At 33.9% G+C, this 20,739-nt stretch overlaps 1 protein-coding gene across 1 annotated transcript; it reads right to left on the bottom strand.

The window, feature by feature from the left end:
* Positions 1 to 713: 713 nt before the first annotated feature.
* On the bottom strand, positions 714 to 19,183 carry LOTGIDRAFT_102339 (hypothetical protein; the record flags this gene model as incomplete). Its single annotated transcript, XM_009045516.1, has 3 exons — positions 714 to 914; positions 1,571 to 2,647; positions 18,608 to 19,183. Coding segments are annotated over 3 exons (1,854 nt in total), but the record flags the coding sequence as incomplete, so codon positions are not given.
* Positions 19,184 to 20,739: the final 1,556 nt, after the last annotated feature.

The following is a 20,739-nucleotide window of genomic DNA, read 5'->3' as shown; positions in this document are numbered from 1 at the left end:
TAACAAAGTTGTAAGTTTTGGGACTGAAAAAAATTAAATTTCCAATAAACGTATGTCAAAGTATATTTTGATCCGAAAATCCAATCAGAAATATCACCAGAGATTCGTTACGAAAAATTCGTTGGAAAGACTTTACTACAATTTAGAAATTTTGAAAAGTTTTCAATTTCTGCTGGTATTTCATCAAGGTTTGGGGGTATAAGATGGATTGGTTTAAGCGAGAACTCACCTGAGTCCGTGTTAGCTATGAGGTGATAGTTAGCCAATTTACGTCCCGTGGCAGGACTAGAATGCAGACGGTTAGCCAACGATACCGCTTTCCTAAATTTTATTTTTGTTTTGCCCATACTGTGCGAATGCAAATTATCCGTTGACGAATAGTTCTTTTCTTTCACTTCCGAAAACCTTGCCTGTTTTTCAACAGACAATGATTTATGTCTTTTGAAACTGGATTTGTGTACTTTCCGAGATAGCGGCCTGCCGTCAGCACTGACAGCGTAAACAGTGTCCGGTGGCAGTGTAAATAATGGATTAGAATCACTGCGTTCCCAGGTTGTGGATAAGCCCGAATTTAAAGGTTGCACTATTTGTTTTGGACTAAACGTCACGTCTGGTTTGTTAAAACCAGTTTCTTGGTTTCTGCTAATTTGAAGGTCACTATAAAAGGAATCGCAAGAATCATTGCATGGCACATCGTTGTTAATTTCGGGGGAATCATCGAGTGGGTTAATATAAATATTTTGAGGGGGATCTTGGCTACCCTGGCTGCCCAGCCCTACAAGGGAGGGGCTATTATGCGGGTGGGTCATACAACTATTATAGGTATCCGTACTAGTGGTACTGCTCTGGCGGTGAAGTTGTTTCATCTCAATCCTATCTGAGCTTTCACTGTCCTGTGAGTAACCAAGTAGTCCCTGTAAAACCAAATAGGGTGAGTTCAGCAAAACACACAGGGCGTTAGAGATATATTTTCTACAAGCTTTGCAACGTTGAAACCACTCTCGTTTCCATAAGGTTATAAGGTAATTGTACTCGGTCATGATATCACTGTTTCGGGAAGAATCTCTTTAGATAGAATTCTTAAAAATTGAGTTGGATTGTATTCACTGTTAAGATTAATAACCTTGCAGCGAGACCATAGAATAAGTGTTTACCTTTTGAACCTAATAGAATACAAGATTAGGTAAAGGTACAAATAATGCGTCCAGGAAAACATATCACAGATAAGTTGGAAAGCAAATAGTGGGGATAGGTATGTGCCGATCCTTGTCAGATGAGAATGATCCTTTGCACAAATAGATATGACATGTTATTGAAAACACAGGAGAACTAAAAGCAAATAATAATTATTTGAACACGATCCAGAAAGTGGACAGAAAACATACGTTATTGCGAAAAGCCTTAAAACATAACATGCAAATTAAAAAGCATGCCAAATGCTACTAAACTTTGGCAGAGCGCAGTAACGGGAAAACAGGGAAATAAAACATGCTTAGATAACAAAAAATTAATGAATAAATTGTAATCTGAAAAATAAAATGAAGGCACATTCTAATGAAGGGAAACGTACCTGAGGTTGCGAATTTAACAGTGGTTGCGATGATGTCATGCGTTTGAGCGACTCTTCGTCTGCATCCAACAGATTATTCGTGCTGTCGTTGTCTACATGAAGTGTTTTTGCATTACAACCCTCGACATCATCGTTTTGATAATTGGGTTGGTTATTAAACTTGATAACACAAGGTGGAGGACTCGTACCTTTACTGTCTGAGCTACTTCCGTCTTGATTATCTCCCTTGCCTCCACCGGAATTCACTTCCATTAAATCCACATCTCTGGCAAACGCATCTCTTAGGTTGATGGAATGAAAGGAAACGATACTGCCCGTTCTTTTCGCCTTTTCCAATGCTTCGCGTCGTTTGAAAGCCTTTTCTCTCCTCATTTGGTCCTTGTAGAACTCGGCAAAATTATTCACTATGATAGGAATCGGCAGAGCAATAACTAATACTCCACAAATACAACACACACTACCGACTATTTTTCCTAAAACCGTCGTAGGATGAATGTCTCCATACCCTACTGTTGTCATTGTAATGGCCGCCCACCAAAATGTCTCAGGAATTGATTTATATTTTGTTTCGGGTTCGTCCTTTTCCGCGAAATATGCTAAACTAGAGAAAAGTAATATAGAAATGGCAAGAAACATAAGCAACAGTCCCAACTCTTTGTAACTTCTTTGTAATGTGTAACCCAGAGACTGTAAGCCTGTCGAATGTCGTGCTAATTTTAAAATCCTAAGAATTCTCATGATACGAAAAATTTGTACAACTCGACGTACATTTTGAAATTGTTCTGTAGTGTCCCTATTTGATTCTGTCAGTCCTAATGATATAAAGTAAGGCATTATAGCGAGTAGATCTATAACGTTGAGTGGGCCCTTAAAAAATTTCCACTTATTCGGCGAGGCCCAAAATCTGGCTAAATATTCCAGAGTGAACCAGCCGATACAAACTGCTTCTACTACTGCTAGTTGAGGATTGTCCGCAGCTTCTTTGGGTTTGGAACGGTCTTGAAGAGCTGGTATGGTGTTTAATGTTAAGGCTATAGTTGACAAGACGATGAACAGGACAGAAATAATGGCCACTACCTGAAACGAAGCATAGTTGAAGATATTTTAACACTCTATTCTGTTCATCTCTTATCTTTCTTTCAAACTATTTTTTGTTCTGTTCACGTCTTCTCTTTGGTAACAGCATTCTTAATTCGTTTCTCTCGTTTATGGCATTTTAATTCCTACTTTTATCTTTTAATGAGGTTTTTTTTTAGAAAAGTGCTTGAATTTAAAACGTCCATCCAACAATCGATATAACATTTTCTCCCTCAAAAATACGAGAGTAAGAAACCGTTCTACCGATTGGTGGCATATCTAAACAAACTCACACATTTAAAGCAAACGTCGCAATAACCAACATCAAAAAAGAGAAATAAAATCTCATATATAAGGAATACATCACATTTATATTAATTCAATTTTATGCAGTGCAAAATTGTGTTAATTTCAAAAAATACAAAGAAAGAAAACTTGAAATCATTCAATATTTAGATATTCTGGACGTTTTAAATGGGACGGCTTTCGTAACGGTGTAGGCGCAATTCATGTTCATCGCCGTATCCAGAACAAAGCCAATGGTGGTGAAAAGCCTATGTTTAGTAGCCGTTTTAAGTGCATTTTCCTCTAATAATCTATCTCTAACTAAAGTCAGGGTGTTTTAAGAAAGCAATAGTCTATTGTCTTGAAGCTAGAAGATAGTGTGTGAAGAAATTGTAGGAAACGGTCCAGGCAAACTTCCGGTTACGACACCAAACAACATAAAAGATACAACGAGAAAGTAGGAAATGATGACACAGGCGTGTGATGTCCTTTAATGGAGTGCATCACACGTGGTTGGTCAATATTGGTGACGTCACACGTGAAGCACGGGTATTAGGGTAAAGATGTTGAAGAGAAAGGTAAAAGGAGATTTACAACGGCGATAGAAAACAAAACGAAAGCGCCATTACTGTGTGTTGTAAATGGGGTGGAGTATAGTTGTAGCTCTACCGATGCCCAGCACAGCCAGTCGTAATAAAGAGATAGCTGAAAGAAAAGTGCTGACCAAAGATTAGATTTTAACTTGAAGCCAAACTGCTTTAAATAATTATTTTAATAAGCATGCAAAGGTTAAAAAAAGCAAGAGCAAAATATTCCAAAAAAAAAAAAAAGATTAGACCAACCAAACTTCCTTTCGTGCAAATAGGAATGATTGGTAAAAGGATAATCACCTGATTCGTTTCTGCCAAATTTAATCAATTGATTTCATTGAATTTCTCCCATGAAATTACAAAAGTTCTCTATATATATTTATATATAAATTTGAAATTTGAAATTGAAGTACAATCATAGGTGATATAAATAACTAGCATGCAAAAATTTGAAAAGATAAAATTAAAATAAGGAATACACATGCTGCAAATAAATACATTTAGTTAATCGTGCAAAAACTAAAAACGTTCAATATGATGACTTTTGCCAGTGGTTTTAAAACATAATGCTGACTGCACAATTGCAGTGTTCAAAATGAATACAAATAGACTCTGATTCATCTTATTCAAATTATTTTTTAATTATTAATATGAAACAAAAGTGTAAATGTTCTATTGATATTTGGATGATCTTTAAGAGAAACACTGGCAAATGTCATCAATAGCTAACAACAAGCAGTTAATAGAAATTCAAAATGGCCGACTAATAGTAAGAAGGTTTCTGCATGGATGAAGTTGTCCGTCTGCTAACTTCAAGACAGAGTCGGTTCTCGTGAGTTCTCGTGAAGACGAAAGAGAATAATGCACTTTTTCTATGATAATAATAAGGATTCAAATTTGCAAATAAACGAGAGAAATGATATTTTTAAATACTGATTTTTCTGAAAAAATTCTACGTATCAAGCTTTATTATTTCTAAAGTGAAGCTTAAAAAATAGGACTAAGTAAGTAGATATCTATATACATGTATTAAAATGCTGAACAAAACTTCGAGTAATTCAGAATTCACAGGAAGCCAACTGTGGAGACAGAAAAGGGCAGGAGAATAGAAACAAACGCATTAAGTAGACTACTTTTGTCAACTTGAAACTATGCGCAGTACAGATAGACGTTTTAAAGATTAGTTTTTAAATTGGGTTGACTTCCTGCAAATTTGACTTTAGTGATAAAATTTTATGCTGCAAACTAACAACTCAAAGTTTTTACAACGACTATAGTAATATAATAATGTTAACAAACGCTTAGTATAGGTAAATTCCATGGAAATTCGATATATATTTAAGTCTAATTATTGATTTTCTTTTAAGTACGCCTTTTAGAAATCCATCATTGAGTTAAATAAAATTTGTCTTGGAACAAGCGCAAGAGTGATATATATATATATATATATATATAGACTATGCCTTGAAAATATGAAATTGAAAATGTTGGCAGTAAAAATTAACTATCTTTATCGGCGTTATTGATCTAATTTAACTATATATATATATTTCAAATGAACATCATATAGGTATAGATGTGTAGGCTATGTGAACATGTCACTAGAAATAAATATTGTCTAACGTGAATGTTGAATAGTATATAACGTTCATACCTGGAAAGAAAACAACGTGAACATTAATGAACAATAAAATATAATGTCATGAGAAAAAAAATGATTATGATAGGATGATGGCTACATTTCCACAAAATATGTGATATGTTCAAAATTATACCCAAATAATATCTTTTTATCACAATCTATCCAATGGAATAACGGTATTTCATTTGTGATATCTAGACAACATAGTTATTATTCATGATATCTAGACAACATTGTTATTATTCATGATATCTGGACAACATTGTTATTATACATGATATCTGGACAATATAGTTATTATTCATGATATCTGGACAACATTGTTATTATTCATGATATTTGGACAACATTGTTATTATTCATGATATTTGGACAACATTGTTATTATTCATGATATCTGGACAATATAGTTATTATTCATGATATCTGGACAACATTGTTATTATTCATGATATTTGGACAACATTGTTATTATTCATGATATCTGGACAATATAGTTATTATTCATGATATCTGGACAACATTGTTATTATTCATGATATTTGGACAACATTGTTATTATTCATACTATCTCGTCAACATAGTTATTATTCATACTATCTAGTCAACTTAGTTATTATTCATGATATCTAGACAACATAGTTATCATTCATGATATCTAGACAACATAGTCATTATTCATGATATCTGGACAACATTGTTAAGATTCATACTATCTAGTCAACATAGTTATTATTCATACTATCTAGTCAATATTGTTTTATTCATGATATAAATGTATCTTTTTATTTGTATACACAGCATTGTTATTATTCATGATATCTGGACAACAAAGTTATCATTCATGATATCTAGACAACATAGTTATTATTCATACTATCTAGTCAACATAGTTATTATTCATACTATCTAGTCAACATAGTTATTATTCATACTATCTAGTCAACATAGTTATTATTCATACTATCTAGTCAACATAGTTATTATTCATGATATCTAGACAACATAGTTATTATTCATACTATCTAGTCAATATTGTTTTATTCATGATATAAATATATCTTTTTATTTGTATACACAAGATTGTTTTTATTCATGATATCTGGACAATATAGTTATTACTCATGATATCTAGACAACATAGTTATTATTCATACTATCTAGTCAACATAGTTATTATTCATGATATCTAGACAACATATTTATTATTCATGATATATAGACAACAAGGAAATAATGAGGAATAAGGAAATAATCTCACTTCACCTGAAGATGACAATGTAGATTGTTGAAACGTAGTGTGTAATAAAACCAAGGAGTAGTATACCATAAAATTGTTATCTAATATTAGAATTATTGGAGTGAGGCCATATTATACAAAACACTGTATTGGCACTATGTATATATAATATAATTTCTTATATTTAATAAAAAAAATGGAGGTTAGTTTGAAATGTTGCATGAGCAGTATTTCATAACAAATAGATACAAATGCACATGTACCCAAAATCATGCTAGGCTTAAAGTACATAATTGAATACATTAACGTACACCCAACGAGTTGCTTACAATGCATATTTGCTTATGAACATGTTATTTATTTGCCAATTAGATAAAACAAAATTATACTATTAAACCCGTTGCCATGATTATTAGTTATAGAATATCCTGCGTTTTTTTTCATGGCTCTGAAATGTGTACTAATCCCTTGGATTATCCCTTATTAAACGAAACATTTCGTATGATGTTCTATATAATCTATCCAATATTAATTTACATGGGATTTACTCAGAATAATGGCGAGTCTGTACAGTCACTAGACGATCAATATCATAATTCTAATCTTGCAGTACACGAGATGATATATAGTCTATTAGGCTACTATCTAGGAATACTATCAAGGAAGTCTGACAAGCCACTTTTTAATTTAACACTGCCTACCATTTAACGTTCAGCCCGAAATCTTCTTAAACAACCAATCTCTATGTAACACTATCCACAGATTTTCTGCCTCTCGACATCAAATTGAGTAATTGGTTATCTTTGAGACATCTGTGAGAAGATCCCCGATAACTTTACCAGCAATTTACAATTCGACAAGATCTTGGGCAAAAGAACCTGGTACAATGGGTAAAGAGGGACAACCGTGTTAGAGTTAAGATGCATGGCTCCTTATTTAAAACTGAATCGTAAATCGTAATTGACCCTTAGTGCAAAAGAGTGGAAGGAAATTGGTTGCAAAGAAGAAAACAATCTGAGGATATAACTTCAATGTTAAAAGGTTGAAGTAAATCAATGCACCATTCGCTCCTTCTATATTTTAATTGATATAAACTACATTAATTGTAGAAATGAAAAGGAAAGTCTGAAATATTGACTGGAATTCTGGAATCATAGACCCGTGTAAGTCATGTCAATATACAACAAAAGAAAACATCTCTCTATTGAATGCACTCAGCTGCAACGTCTACGAACACTACAAGTTATTGAATTCTTTATTTTGATTTTTCTGAATGCTGCTTTACAATTTACATTGTAAGAACTGAAGACAAATCGGTTGAAGAAAGGTCCGCTTTGGTCTACTCTTCTTCGATTTCAAACCTACGACGTTTACATGAGACACCTATGATAGGACTATACTTTATCTGGTAAAAGTTTTATAAGGCGATTAAATTGGTTACATTTCCCCAACAAAAGTAATATTTTGTACGTCAGGGTGAATGTGGCATCTTGTTCGGGAGGAAATTCGAACATTGAGATTTAATTGGTGCTATCCACAAAGCTATGCACTTGATCTGGATGCAAGATTTAAGAAATAAAACGTTCGGTAAAAAGAAAATCAATGCTCCTCATATACCTTGACCTTTGCTGATTGGAAAATATATATATTTCTACCAAACAGTGTGAACTATTAATGTCATATAATATAGTAGAGTGACAAAACAGATACAATAACCATAGTATCGATTGAAGGAGCAGGAATATACTATTTCTTGTGGAAAACTGATGACATGTAAATGGATATTCAATACCATTCTATTAGACTTTTCACAAACCACTAACCACTAACAGCCGTCGAACATGAATTATTAAATAGATAATTTTCACATTTTCAAACATTGCCGATTCTTAACAATATTATTTCCATTGTGTAGGAGGTAAATGGACAATAATGTAATATAGATCAAAACAAAGACTAGCACAATGCATTGATATTTACATTAACTATAGCACATAAAACAATCATTGCGCCAAATGGATTTTAAATTGTTTATATAAAACGACACATTTTGCTTTTTGCAAAAAGAAAAGTCTTTGTTTTGGTGGAGACCCTGACTGACGAATTTCCATTACCTCTCCACTACTACTTAAATTGACAAATCATTGTGTTTTATCTTGTATGGGAACAGCGCAGGTCCAAAACATTATTCATCATTCAACCCACACGTACTGAACAAATTCTAGCGAAGGTGCACCAAGGTTTCACAGGTGCTCGCGAACTGATATCGTTCTTCACGTTTTATTTATAACACGTGGCTGTTATGGAAGGATACGTTTATAGTGCTTCAAAATAGTAAACGAATAAACACCTTAACTAGTGTCGAGATTCTGAGGCAGGAAGGTGAGCCTTATCTTTGAACCTATTGGTAAATAAAAAACACTTGTGTTTAGCCTGTTTCGGTAATTGAACCGATTGTTCAATACTTGTATGTAATGGTACCAATATGATTATCGTAATAGTTATGATACTGGACTCATTTTCGCTTCTCAGTTTCATACCGTCTGACGTACATTAATTGTGTACTCGAAAAGATCATGGGTTGAATTCCATGGTCTTTTTATATCTCCTGTTTTAGAGAAGGGACGATTTTATAGGCTACGTTAAGTAATTTGACTAAACAAATTTCAGAATATTGTTTAAACTTTTTACCTTGCTTATGGCGATTTCTTTTACAATTTCCTAAAAATGAGTTCATGATATAACTCATATATTAATCTATGAATGATACAAGGGTATGGTATTTGTCGAAACGTTCAAGGCTAGCAATGCTCTACCGTGGGGATTCCTTTACAATGATTCCATTATTAGGTTACAAAACTTTTTCTGGACACACCTTTACAATAAGAAATGATAATTTCATATTCTATCTAAAATGGCTTCATAGCAATGTTTAGGTCGATTTAAATGGATCACCGTGTCCTATGTGATATCGATTTCTATATTCAAGTGTATCTTCCATTAACCGTGTCTGGTAAAGGCACGTGTTTCCAAACGAATGTCAAGATTCTGATTGAAGTGCGATCAGTTTAAACAAACTGTGACGTCAGAACTAACACAACCGCACTTCCGGTAGTGGCGTCTAAGACTCATTGGGAATAAATAAAAGGATGGCAACCTGAATATTGAACTGGAATTTATTCTCTTGGTGAACAAAGATAGTTGATTGATCACGTTAAATAGATATAGAACTCATTCTACTTCGTCAACCTTAATGGAATGTACCTTCGACATAATAAACACTTTTGACGACCAAGTTGCAGATAATTCGCAGTAGGCCCGTACTCGTAATGATGGTACGATCAATCCAATAAGATATCTCAGTAATGTTAGCTTACAACCACTACCAGTGGAAATAGGAAACTTCTGTACATAGGCCCATGAAATTGTTTTGGTTTATCAAGATGAGTGACAAGAGAAAAAAATATTGAAGTAATATCTAAGCAAAAACAATTCGCGTTCCGTAGCGTGGCTCAGCGACACTACGTTAACACACTGATATATCATAATATATAATAGTAGACATGAGTCTTAGAAACACCAAGAGATTGGATTAATACCCTTCGTTATAACCACGGAATGCGAACACCATTAGAGTAATTTCTTAGAAAACAACTTCTATTTGGTGAGATAGAAATCATATTTACTAAGTAGTTAGAGTTTCGCTATGATGATCATCATAAATGGAAAGAATAATTTGACTAGTTCATAAAATGAAAGGAAGCAAATTAGGAGAGTATTGAAAAAGAATCATAAACGCGAGACTATATCGGTTTTACAAGTCAGACTTAATACCAACCTTATACTTATACTTCATTTTATTTAAATTGTAAAATAAAACTCGTCTATTTATTAACATTATATTGTGCTTTATTATTTTTGGTCATTATTGGATCTTTGATATTTTAGACTGTATCAATGAGCTTTGTATAAGAGTTATTGAGACTATTTCTAGAAGCCCGATCCGGTCTGTGAGTCTCCAGTTCTAAAAATAAATTCAACCGGAAACAGATCGACAATCATTTTAAGGATACAGAACGTCGAAGTCGTCTATGTCTAATATTTTCCTGTGGCGAGACCATTGCTGCCAATTTGATAAATTTCTTCTAATTTGATCTCCATCGTCATTTAATTTGTCTTGATCTTGTTGTTCCCAAAATCTTGATAGTCACTACAGTTTAGGTAATTTTCGTTTTGGTACTTATTTCGTCCAAATCATCATTGTCTTCTTTTTACTTATTGCAACAAAATTGTCATTATCATTTTGGTAACATTCGTTAACCTTAGTTTTTGGTGCTTTAATGAATCAAATTCTTAATCGTCGATTTGGGAATGGGAATTCAAAGCCGACTTTCTGTCAGCATTACTGTCACTGTTGCTTTGACATTCATAACATATGTGGAACAATTGTCACTATTGTGATGTTCAATCTATTTTAACTAGGTCGTCATGATTAGTTGCTTTGTGATCATCGTGGTCATTTTCAGCATTTTAGTTTAGTTGTCATTTATGATGATTTCTAAGGTCTCTAAATTTAAAGGGGTTTGGTGTCTCAGACACATTTGTTAATAATTGATTTTTGTATATCGATTCATATGATTAATTAATCATGAAGAATAATAAAAGGCATTAATTTCTGAACAAAAATATCAACAAAAATATTTAGACTGATTTGTTTATCTGAAAACACCTGCCAGAAAAGATTAAACCGAGCCTTCAATTCCAGCTCTTATAATTAATGGATGAAATAAATTCTTGATCACGGAAATATTGACAGTGTTTCGACTTGTGGGATAATGAGTTACTCTCACGTCATTCTAATTACTACTATAGTAGATAGTCACATCTTGTTTTACATTAAGGGCTAATATATTTCGGTTGAGATCCTCTAAATACATGTAAAACCCTCTTGCAACCAGTCCTTAAAAACTCTAGCACCATTGCGATTTCTCGTCTCGTCATTGACATCTTATTGAAGTTCAATGGTATTCACGATGCTTAAGTCATAAACTGGTCAACTGTCTCTTGAATTTCAGAAACCATTACTTTATTTCTATCGGCCATTGTTTTTACATTGTCATTCGCTAGACTTTATTCAACAGTCTTAAGTTGAGAAATGAAGAATAAAATAGAATATCACAGCTGTCGAGCTCAGTTTATAATTCTATTCATCATTTTGCAATTGAATTAGAGTAGACAGAAGATTGAGTAGTCGCCATTTTATTTCACAAACTAACCCAGATTTTAACAAAAGCAAATCGTTAATCTCGAGTTTAACTTTCAACTAATATTATTCTAATGTCTCAAAATACCCAACTGTGATAGTTATGCAAATTCTCGTCATTTATCGTGAGATTTAGTCTTGTGGGTAATTTTGTCTGTCAATTAAAGATGGCTGCCAAAAATAGCCATTATGAGAAATATTTAGTTAGAATTTGTGTATCAATAGTATTATTTAGAAATGTATAATCGTTGACGCATCTCAAAGAAGGAATATAACTGATGCGGATGTAGAGATACACCGAAAGAGAACACCCAAAACATAACTATAACAAGTACTTCGACACGAAGCGGATAAGAAACTGAATTGAAAATTTGAAAATATAAGGAAATTTTCAAGGCTTCTGTTATTGACTTGTTTGAGAAAGAATAATGTGATCAATAAGATAGCCGTGATCAATAAGTTAAACTAAAACTACTCCATTATTCATATTCCTCTGATGGCAAAGTGACAAATAATTAGTGAAAAGGTTATCGGCAAGTTTACAGTAACCAAGTCTTGTCAACATGAATAAAGCTCACATTATTATCCGACCATATACTCATTTACAGGATCAATTGGTATTTAATATCAGATGTCCTTAGATGTCCTTCAAAGTAATGTTGTATATTATATGCTGGAACATGAAGAGATTGTATTTGGTCTTGTAAAAGGCTTCGTTATTTTTTTATTGCAGGCACCAAACAAGTCTCGAATATCAGTTCAGTTAAGACATTAGATGAAAATCTTGTCGATTAAGGCAATATTTTAAATAAAACCACATCTTAGGTAAAAACAACATCAGCTACTATTGATGGTGTCTGTAATTACAATAAGAATGAAATTTTATCCTACGGAAAACATTTAGATAAACTATACTCCATGCCAGTGCCTTTTATTGAATAGTAACTTGTTACTTTCAATAACCCTAATTGTATGTATATGCCTATGTATAATCGTTTATGCTCAGAGTTGTAATAATATATAATCCTTGTACAGACATGACTGTTGGAATTTATTTAAAAAATTGTCCTTTTAATTTTGATCAAATGTATTCAACGAAGAACGAAGGTTTAGACCTTATTCAAAGAAAATAGCAATGTTTTCATTCATAAGCTTATCGTAATGGTCGAGATATGAGCGTGGGTACAAACAATCGAAGAAGCAACACAAGAGTAGATGAATATTATAAGAAATCACACAGTTACTGAAAGCAATATAATTTCTGCTTTTCCTCTATCTCTATTATCTTTTATTTCATTCTGACCCACATTAACTACAGCCAACTCACAAGAAAATGCCAAAGGGTGTCGATAGAATATTTTCCATCAAATCTACTAGTTACATTTTAAAAATAGGATTTCGATCGATATTTCACACAAACTGAAGTCATGCTGTTTTTATTTTCACTCTATCTTGACAAAAACTGAGACAGAAGTGAAATATCATAGATATGGAACGGGTCAGACTCGGAAACAGAAAGACATAGATCGATAGATGAGAAAATGTTATATTCCGCTATGTTTATGGCCCCGTGGCTCAATTTTTATTTTTCAACTATTTGAGACTATCGAAATAACAGGAAGCAAAATGTCAGACTGTCGTATCAATTAGTTGTATTAAAATTTAACAAAGCTTTTACTTGGAGTTTTGGAATATCAAATATTACTGATATGATCACGTATTCGGTCAAAACTTCATGAGATTGTAAAAAAAACCACATGGAAACGAAGATTTTAAAAACATCCACAACGCCCTTTACCCGAATTGATTGCAATGATAACCTTTAATTGTAAATGGGCAGAGCACCAACCTGAACAGAAAAGAGTTTGAATAATTTTCTACAAAAATTCAAGCGTTCCGAAAATTCGATTACTAGTACTTGGGAGAAAAGAATCGGACAAAAATTAAACGAACAAAATTATTTACATTAGGCTCCAAATGGTCAGTCAGATATACTCCTAATATTGAGCTAGGTTCAAGGAATCTCAACAAGTTTTACTTTTACTACAAAGGACTTCGTGTAATAGGGATTAGCAAAGCCCGAAGTATACCACGCTTATTTACAGAAGAGATTAGAAGAAAATCTGACCAAAATGAAACAGATCACCCAAAGGGACTTAGATGCCGACATCATCTATGCCGGCTGTGGTAACCTTCATCATAACGTATGGTCAATTATAGTATACCGTATTGTAAAATGACAAAAAGGCTTGCTGTTATCATTTTTGTTTTGCTCAATATGTAAATGAATTGAATGAGGTTTTACGTCCTACTTTTCTGCACCATGCATGGTGAAATGAGGGACATTTTGCCAAGACATCAATATGTAAAAATATGTTCAATTGGTGAGTTTGAGTGGTGGAATATCACGGCCTTCGAAAAAGGATATTTTATTATCCATAACTAAATATCATATACTTCGCTTTTACTAGAGTTCACACTGCCTTCAATTACTGATTCCTTGACTGATCCTTCAAATTTCAATGACCTGTTTTGCAGAATTGAGAATGTATCAATGAAATTCCGATCATACCATGTTAGACGTGTCTGGAAAGGTGCCTGTGACTAATGGCATCAACCTTAACGGTTCTGTCTCAATTTCGCATATGAAAGAGAAAATAGTTATGTATGTGAGTAGGTTTCGAGGAAAGTTGTGCTAAAACAAATCAGAAAATCCCATAAATAATTTATATAATCGACTGCCTTGTTAATGGACTCACAGCTTACAAGAGTCTAAAACCGTCATTTTATCTCACCTGTCTTTCTGACTTATAAATGTTTGAAAATTCTTCAGGTTTGAATGTAACATTTGACATTTCAACGCGAGAAATTACTTTCCCAGTCTGTCTCTTCGTTCTATATAATTTTCTATTAATACGTATTGTATTGTGTCGATTTTGCAGAATGAGGATTCCGCTCCAATGACTTTATCCAGCTCGACTTTTACTCAGAGTTGGAATCTGATGCCATTTAAGACTGGGTTTGCCAAAGATTCTAGTTTATAACCACAATGAAACATAGTCATATTATCTATATAAACTGTAGTTGAAAACTTAACGCGTGACCAACTCGTGGATAAATTAGAAACCAGATATAATATTTCCATGAAGGGAAAATTCTTCCGGATGTCATTTCAACCGACTGATTTCTATTTCCAGATTAATGACATTAAATTAACTGTTGAACTATTTTTAAAAAGTCTACTTTACATGACATCAAGGGTTTTGATAAAGTAGCCGGTACGTTAAACATATAAAACATACAGAACTCACTTTGTTCATCAATAACCAAAGTGGAAACGTGAACAATAATATAACAAAAATTTGTATCTTTAAGACAAATTGTCCACAGTCATGTTCTAAATATTTGACTAGACCAGGGTGATATTTCTTATTTCCTTTGATGTTGTCGCGATCTTCAAAGTAATTTACAGAGTAACTACAGTAGCAAAGTTCATGTTCTAATTATGTTAAAATGTGATTAAGTCATTTTACCGAGGGGAACATTAATAAATCACAATAGTCTCTGAAGTCAGTAATGAGAAAATGTATCTGACCAACTGCAAACACTGCCTTGATTTAATGATGCTTATAACGAACGAGTTGTGCGTGTGGCTGTCATATTAATACTGACCAGTGTCCACTATCCGATCGATTCTGATATTTGTTCAAACGAGTTCCATCTCAGTACTAGAAGGTAATTTTAAGTCAAATGCCATCACGTAATTTAGCTTATTCAGCGACTATGATTTACTTTATTCCATGCTAAGATCTTTTTGATGGCAATGGCGTGGATTTTACTACTATGAGGTTGAAATTAAAAATAAGACATGTTCTTATTCAGTTCCTTTTGACATGCAAATGTAGAGCAGTTAATATAATTTATTTAAAAGCGGTCTTTTGGAATAAAATATTAAAATACGCATGCATTCAACTATTGTTACAGTTAGATATATAACGAAACATAATATTCTGTGGAACGACAAAATATCGTCAGAAATATAAAAAAAACATTAATGACCGAAAACTTAAGTGACACAAAACACAGCTATTTTGTAAAGAGTGAAAAGCATAAAATTTCACTAAATGTCCAAATTGGGTAATCTTCAACGAAACAATATCTTATTGGTGTTAATTACTTTCACATAGGAATAATAAAAAACAATACGAGTTAATTAATCATTTGGTTAATTCGACCACACTAACTTGTTGCGTTCAAACGAAATGTACTAACATTTAATTTTCATCAAAGGAGGAAAGAAAAAATCTTTAACTACTTGTCATCACGCAATCTCGAACTGGTTCAAAGAATAAATGACTTAGACTTTCATTGATTGCAATTTGCTCCCTCATCAGTCTACTAGATTGTTGCCAATTTGATTGAAACTTTCTTCTCTTGTTGACAGTACAATTGAATCTATCAAAGTATATTCATTGTACGCGAATTTCATTAAAAAGATCACTGGAAGGTCTAGTGAGTCCGAGACAACAGTACTAATTGTTTAACTTCAGATTATCAGGTTAACAATGTTGAGATCCGAGGCAACAAATCAAGGGAATTAAGCATCGTACTGAAATAGATTAAATTTTCATTCTGTCTTTAGCAATAAAATAGGTAGAGCAGTTTTATAAAAAAAAAAACGATAATCATGAAACAAATAGATGTAACATTAAGCTAATAAATCAAGTCGCAGAGATGCATGCTTTCTAAGTCATCTGTCCGGTGCAATTCATTTGTGATGTGTGGACGCGTATCTATGTAGCTAAACTGTCTAAATATTGACTATTATGACATTTTATGTACTGTCTGTCTACATATTTACATCGAATGTCTGTCTGTGCATTTACCAGAATTGTCTAGATATTTACTTCGACTATCTGGATATTTTCATCAGTTGTCTAGATATCAATGTTGGCTATGTGTCTAGATGTTTACCCCTACTGTCTGTCTAAATATTTACTTCTACTGACTGTTCAGATATTTACTCCACTAATCTGTATATTTATTCCGACTGTCTGCTGGATATTTACATCGACTTTTTAGGTATTTACCTAGTATGTCTACCTACAAACATCGATTGTCTAGATATTTACCTAGTTTGTCTAAATATTTACATAGTTTGTCTTGATATTAACCTCGACTTCTAGATATTAACGTCGACTGTCTAGATATTAACGTTGACTGTCTTGATATTAACCTCGACTTTCTAGATATTTACCTAGTATGTCTACATACAAACATCGATTGTCTAGATATTTATCTAAATATTTACATAGTTTGTCTTAATATTAACCTCAACAGTCTTGATATTAACGTCGACTGTCTTGATATTAACGTCGACTGTTTGGATACTTACATCGACTGACTGACTGTCTACATGGATACTTCTACTTTATGTCCAGATATTTATCACAGCCTGTCTAGATATTTACTTGGACTGTCTAGATATTTACTTCGACTGGCTGTCTAGCTATTTACCTTAACTAGCTCCCTCGGGTAAAGATTTCCAAAATTGTAACGTCACAGCCCTTAACTGGGTAATATATTGTCTATTTGTCCAGAGGTAAGCTACAGGCTAGCTAGCCCAGTGACATCATATCCCATGTAGCTATAAATCGGTTGTCATATTCTGAATGCAAGCTACACAGTGCATATAATGGGCAATAGGATTATATCTGTACAAGTCATTTCCAGATCATATCAAAGCTTGTTTCGGTAATGAATATGATATTTGTAAATATATTATATCAACGGGTGGTAAAGTTACAACTGATGCCCTTGTATTCTAGTCGCCCATCATCATTATAAAGCACAAACCAAGTATATCATATTTCCTACCCGTACTAATCAATACAGTCTTATATTCTTTTTGTGTATTTTGTTGAGTTTGTAAAATATTGATCAGCAATAATATTTTAACTATGGTTTAAGTGGAATAACAATACCATAACCATGATTCCATATAGAAATAATAGTTCCAAAGAGAAATTCATGTCGCTTGAATCCATATTAGTTTGATAATAAGTTCAATAGTGGTGTTTAATATTAGTTAATGGGGGTTTTAAACCAGTACAATAACGTGATGTTGGAAGAACCTTCGACTTTGAGGTTGTAAGGAAACAATATCATGCCAGAATGTCTTCAGTCTGTACATTAAGTTATCGCCACAAGAAATTTGGATATGGAATGTGATATTTACTGCAGTTTGCTTCACATGCTCCTCTCTGTACTTACCTCGCGCTAGATGTTATCTGTTCATCCGATTTGAAAAGCGCCATAACGTTTTCCGTACGATTGTGATGTTGTCCATCACCGACCTGTCTGGGAGTTATTCTCAAACCCTCTTTCGCTTGTTAGTCTGAAAAAATTCCTAATTGTCTGAATTTAGATCATTTGTCTGTCATCAGACTTTACATATGTCTACCTACCATTTTGTATATTATAACACTGATATCGCGAAATATGTTGGTCTCAAAAACATAGTCCACTGTCTAGATTTCTACCCGTAGCTGTCAATCACAAACTGTGCGTCTTGGTGTCTACATTATGGTTTGTGATAAACCATAAAACGTTAAATGTTTAATTTTTTTGTCAAGATGAACTGTATTATCTTGCTAAGTCTTCGTTATAAATCTGATTTTTGTTACAGATGTACTATGTGTCTTATGTTTAATTGAACTTGGGCGTCTTCGTTTGACATAGCGGTTTTTGAATAATGGTTTCTATAGAATACGTTTTCTAGATATCACAAATATCGTGATGATATAATGATGATGATGACGATGATGATGAAACTGTCTTTCAGTGAATGATGTGAATCAGACCAAAAACATGAAGGCTGATTTTTAAATCCACATCTGTATCACTAAAAGGCAGTCATGAAAAAAGATAAAAGACTTACCCGAGCTGCCATTGAAGTTGTTGGCTTTTCCAGTAAGTCCCATACTCTTTGTCTAGTTTTGGCACATCGACCGGTTCCAAAATCGTCCTCATCTCGTTGTCGTATCGACTCTGCCTCTTTGCGAATTTCCTCGAACACGTGTTCCTTTTTCTGATGGTATTTATGTTGACAGCACGATTCCAAATATAATTCATCTATTCCCCAATATTCTAAATCCTCACTAAATGATAACACACACATTTCCTCCACAAGATGTAATTTTCCCGAACGATAAAAATTCAAAATTGAAGCAAATGATCGAGGATGCCGATCAAAGAAATATTCATTTTCTGATAAATTATAATCGTCACATAATTCCATTATAGATTCATGCGTTATACACTCGCGAAGTTTTCCAAGTCGGGTGTGCGGCATTCTATCGAGAGTTCTCCACAACACTTCATGCCGCACACCCCCAACATTTAATATCACACGTTTTGTACTCTGTTTACTTCTGAGGATGGTCTGTGGGTCGGGCGGCGCTTCATCCAATGCAGCAAAATGTCTGGTCACAGCAGTCTCCCCTGGAACCCCCATATCTATGGCGGGGGCCTCCAAAGAACCCGACACCGGCTCGCCAACGATGACGGGATTGGGAGCTATTTTTACCTCCTTTGCCGTGTCGCGGTATCTTCTTGTTGTGTACAAGTCCCTCACTGAAGCTATAGTTGGGTCGTTGAAGGAGGCCGTGGAGTCTTTCTTTTTGTAGCCTCCTGGGTGCCGGAGAGAAGGTGTTCTGGAACTGAGGTGACGACTGTAGCCCTCGCTGTCCCGACCCGTACTGGAGCCTGAACTGTGAATGAACATTTTGGAACAGTTTTAGTGTTTAATTAAAACATTTCATAATATAATATCAACAGTTACATGAGTACACGACATACTTAAGATATATAGATATAGATATGGATATATGTTCACATTCAATCACATTAATTTGCTAGGCTAAGGTCAATCTGACCTTGCAATATCTAAACAACAGTACTGACGGAGGAGTTACTCGCATTCTAGTTTTACAATACCGGCTGCAATATATATGATGACAGGGTTAAGTCTACATCGCACACACGTCAACAAAACCAAGCAACAGAAGGTAGTGGAACCAACCGCTAAACACCCAACACAACTGCGCAATACAAACAAGTTTTTAGTAGCGATAGAAGAGTCATAGCTACAAGAAAGGATATTTGGTTATTATTTAAGGAAACTAAAAGTGTACTGAACATCCTGATCTAAAGCTACCAAAATGCCAATTTGGGAAGTGGACTTACAACCTCATCCTCGTGATGATCACTCTTTCTTCGTAACGGTTCAGATAATGATTTAAAATATGCTATGGCATATTGAACGGAGGATTTAAGATAGGTTAGCCGATGTGTCGCTAGAGGGGCAGAGAAAAATTGTCAACCCGTATCAAACCGTTCTAGAAAGCGTAATCATCAAATGAACTAGGTTTCAAAGAGGTAACAAGACAGCGTTTTGAAGCAACAATAGATGTAGGTAAGGAGGACAAGCAGACTTGGGGATGTTTACTCTAGGGTCCTGATAGATTTACAACAAACACAGGGACACGTACATACCAACACAGGGGAACTAGCACTGGCAACTGAACAACATTGGGCGAATATTTCCTTAAATAAACTGCTCATTGTCTTGAACAAATGTTTCAGTAAAACCACTTGTAAAGCAAATTAAATCGGATTTTAAATCATCAAAAAATATCGGAGGCCTACTACACTTTTGAACAAAATACGTTAAGCGGGGAGGGATTTTTAATTCGCAGCATAAAAATCATTAAAATGCAGTAAAATGCAATATACATCTACTATGCAAATTGCTCATGCTGAAATTGTTCGGAATATTGTATGTCTATATTTGACGATGAGGCCCGCGCATTATTTGAATCTGGATTGATAAAATTCAGTTGTTCCATAGAGTCATCAGACTTGCAGTGTTTAATATAAACCTTGGCATTTTTCCCTAATTAATAATAAAGCCCTAGGCAGTTTGAAGTGCAATAGAAAATATTGTACCAACAGTCAATCGATAGGCCACCAGCAGTAAAATTACACAAGACCGAAGCTATAGATCAACAA

The sequence above is a fragment of the Lottia gigantea genome (genome assembly GCF_000327385.1).
Source record: "Lottia gigantea unplaced genomic scaffold LOTGIsca_1, whole genome shotgun sequence".
Taxonomy (NCBI): domain Eukaryota; kingdom Metazoa; phylum Mollusca; class Gastropoda; family Lottiidae; genus Lottia; species Lottia gigantea.
The sequence above is the reverse complement of the archived record's forward strand: the minus strand, read 5'-3'. Positions and strand labels throughout refer to the sequence as shown.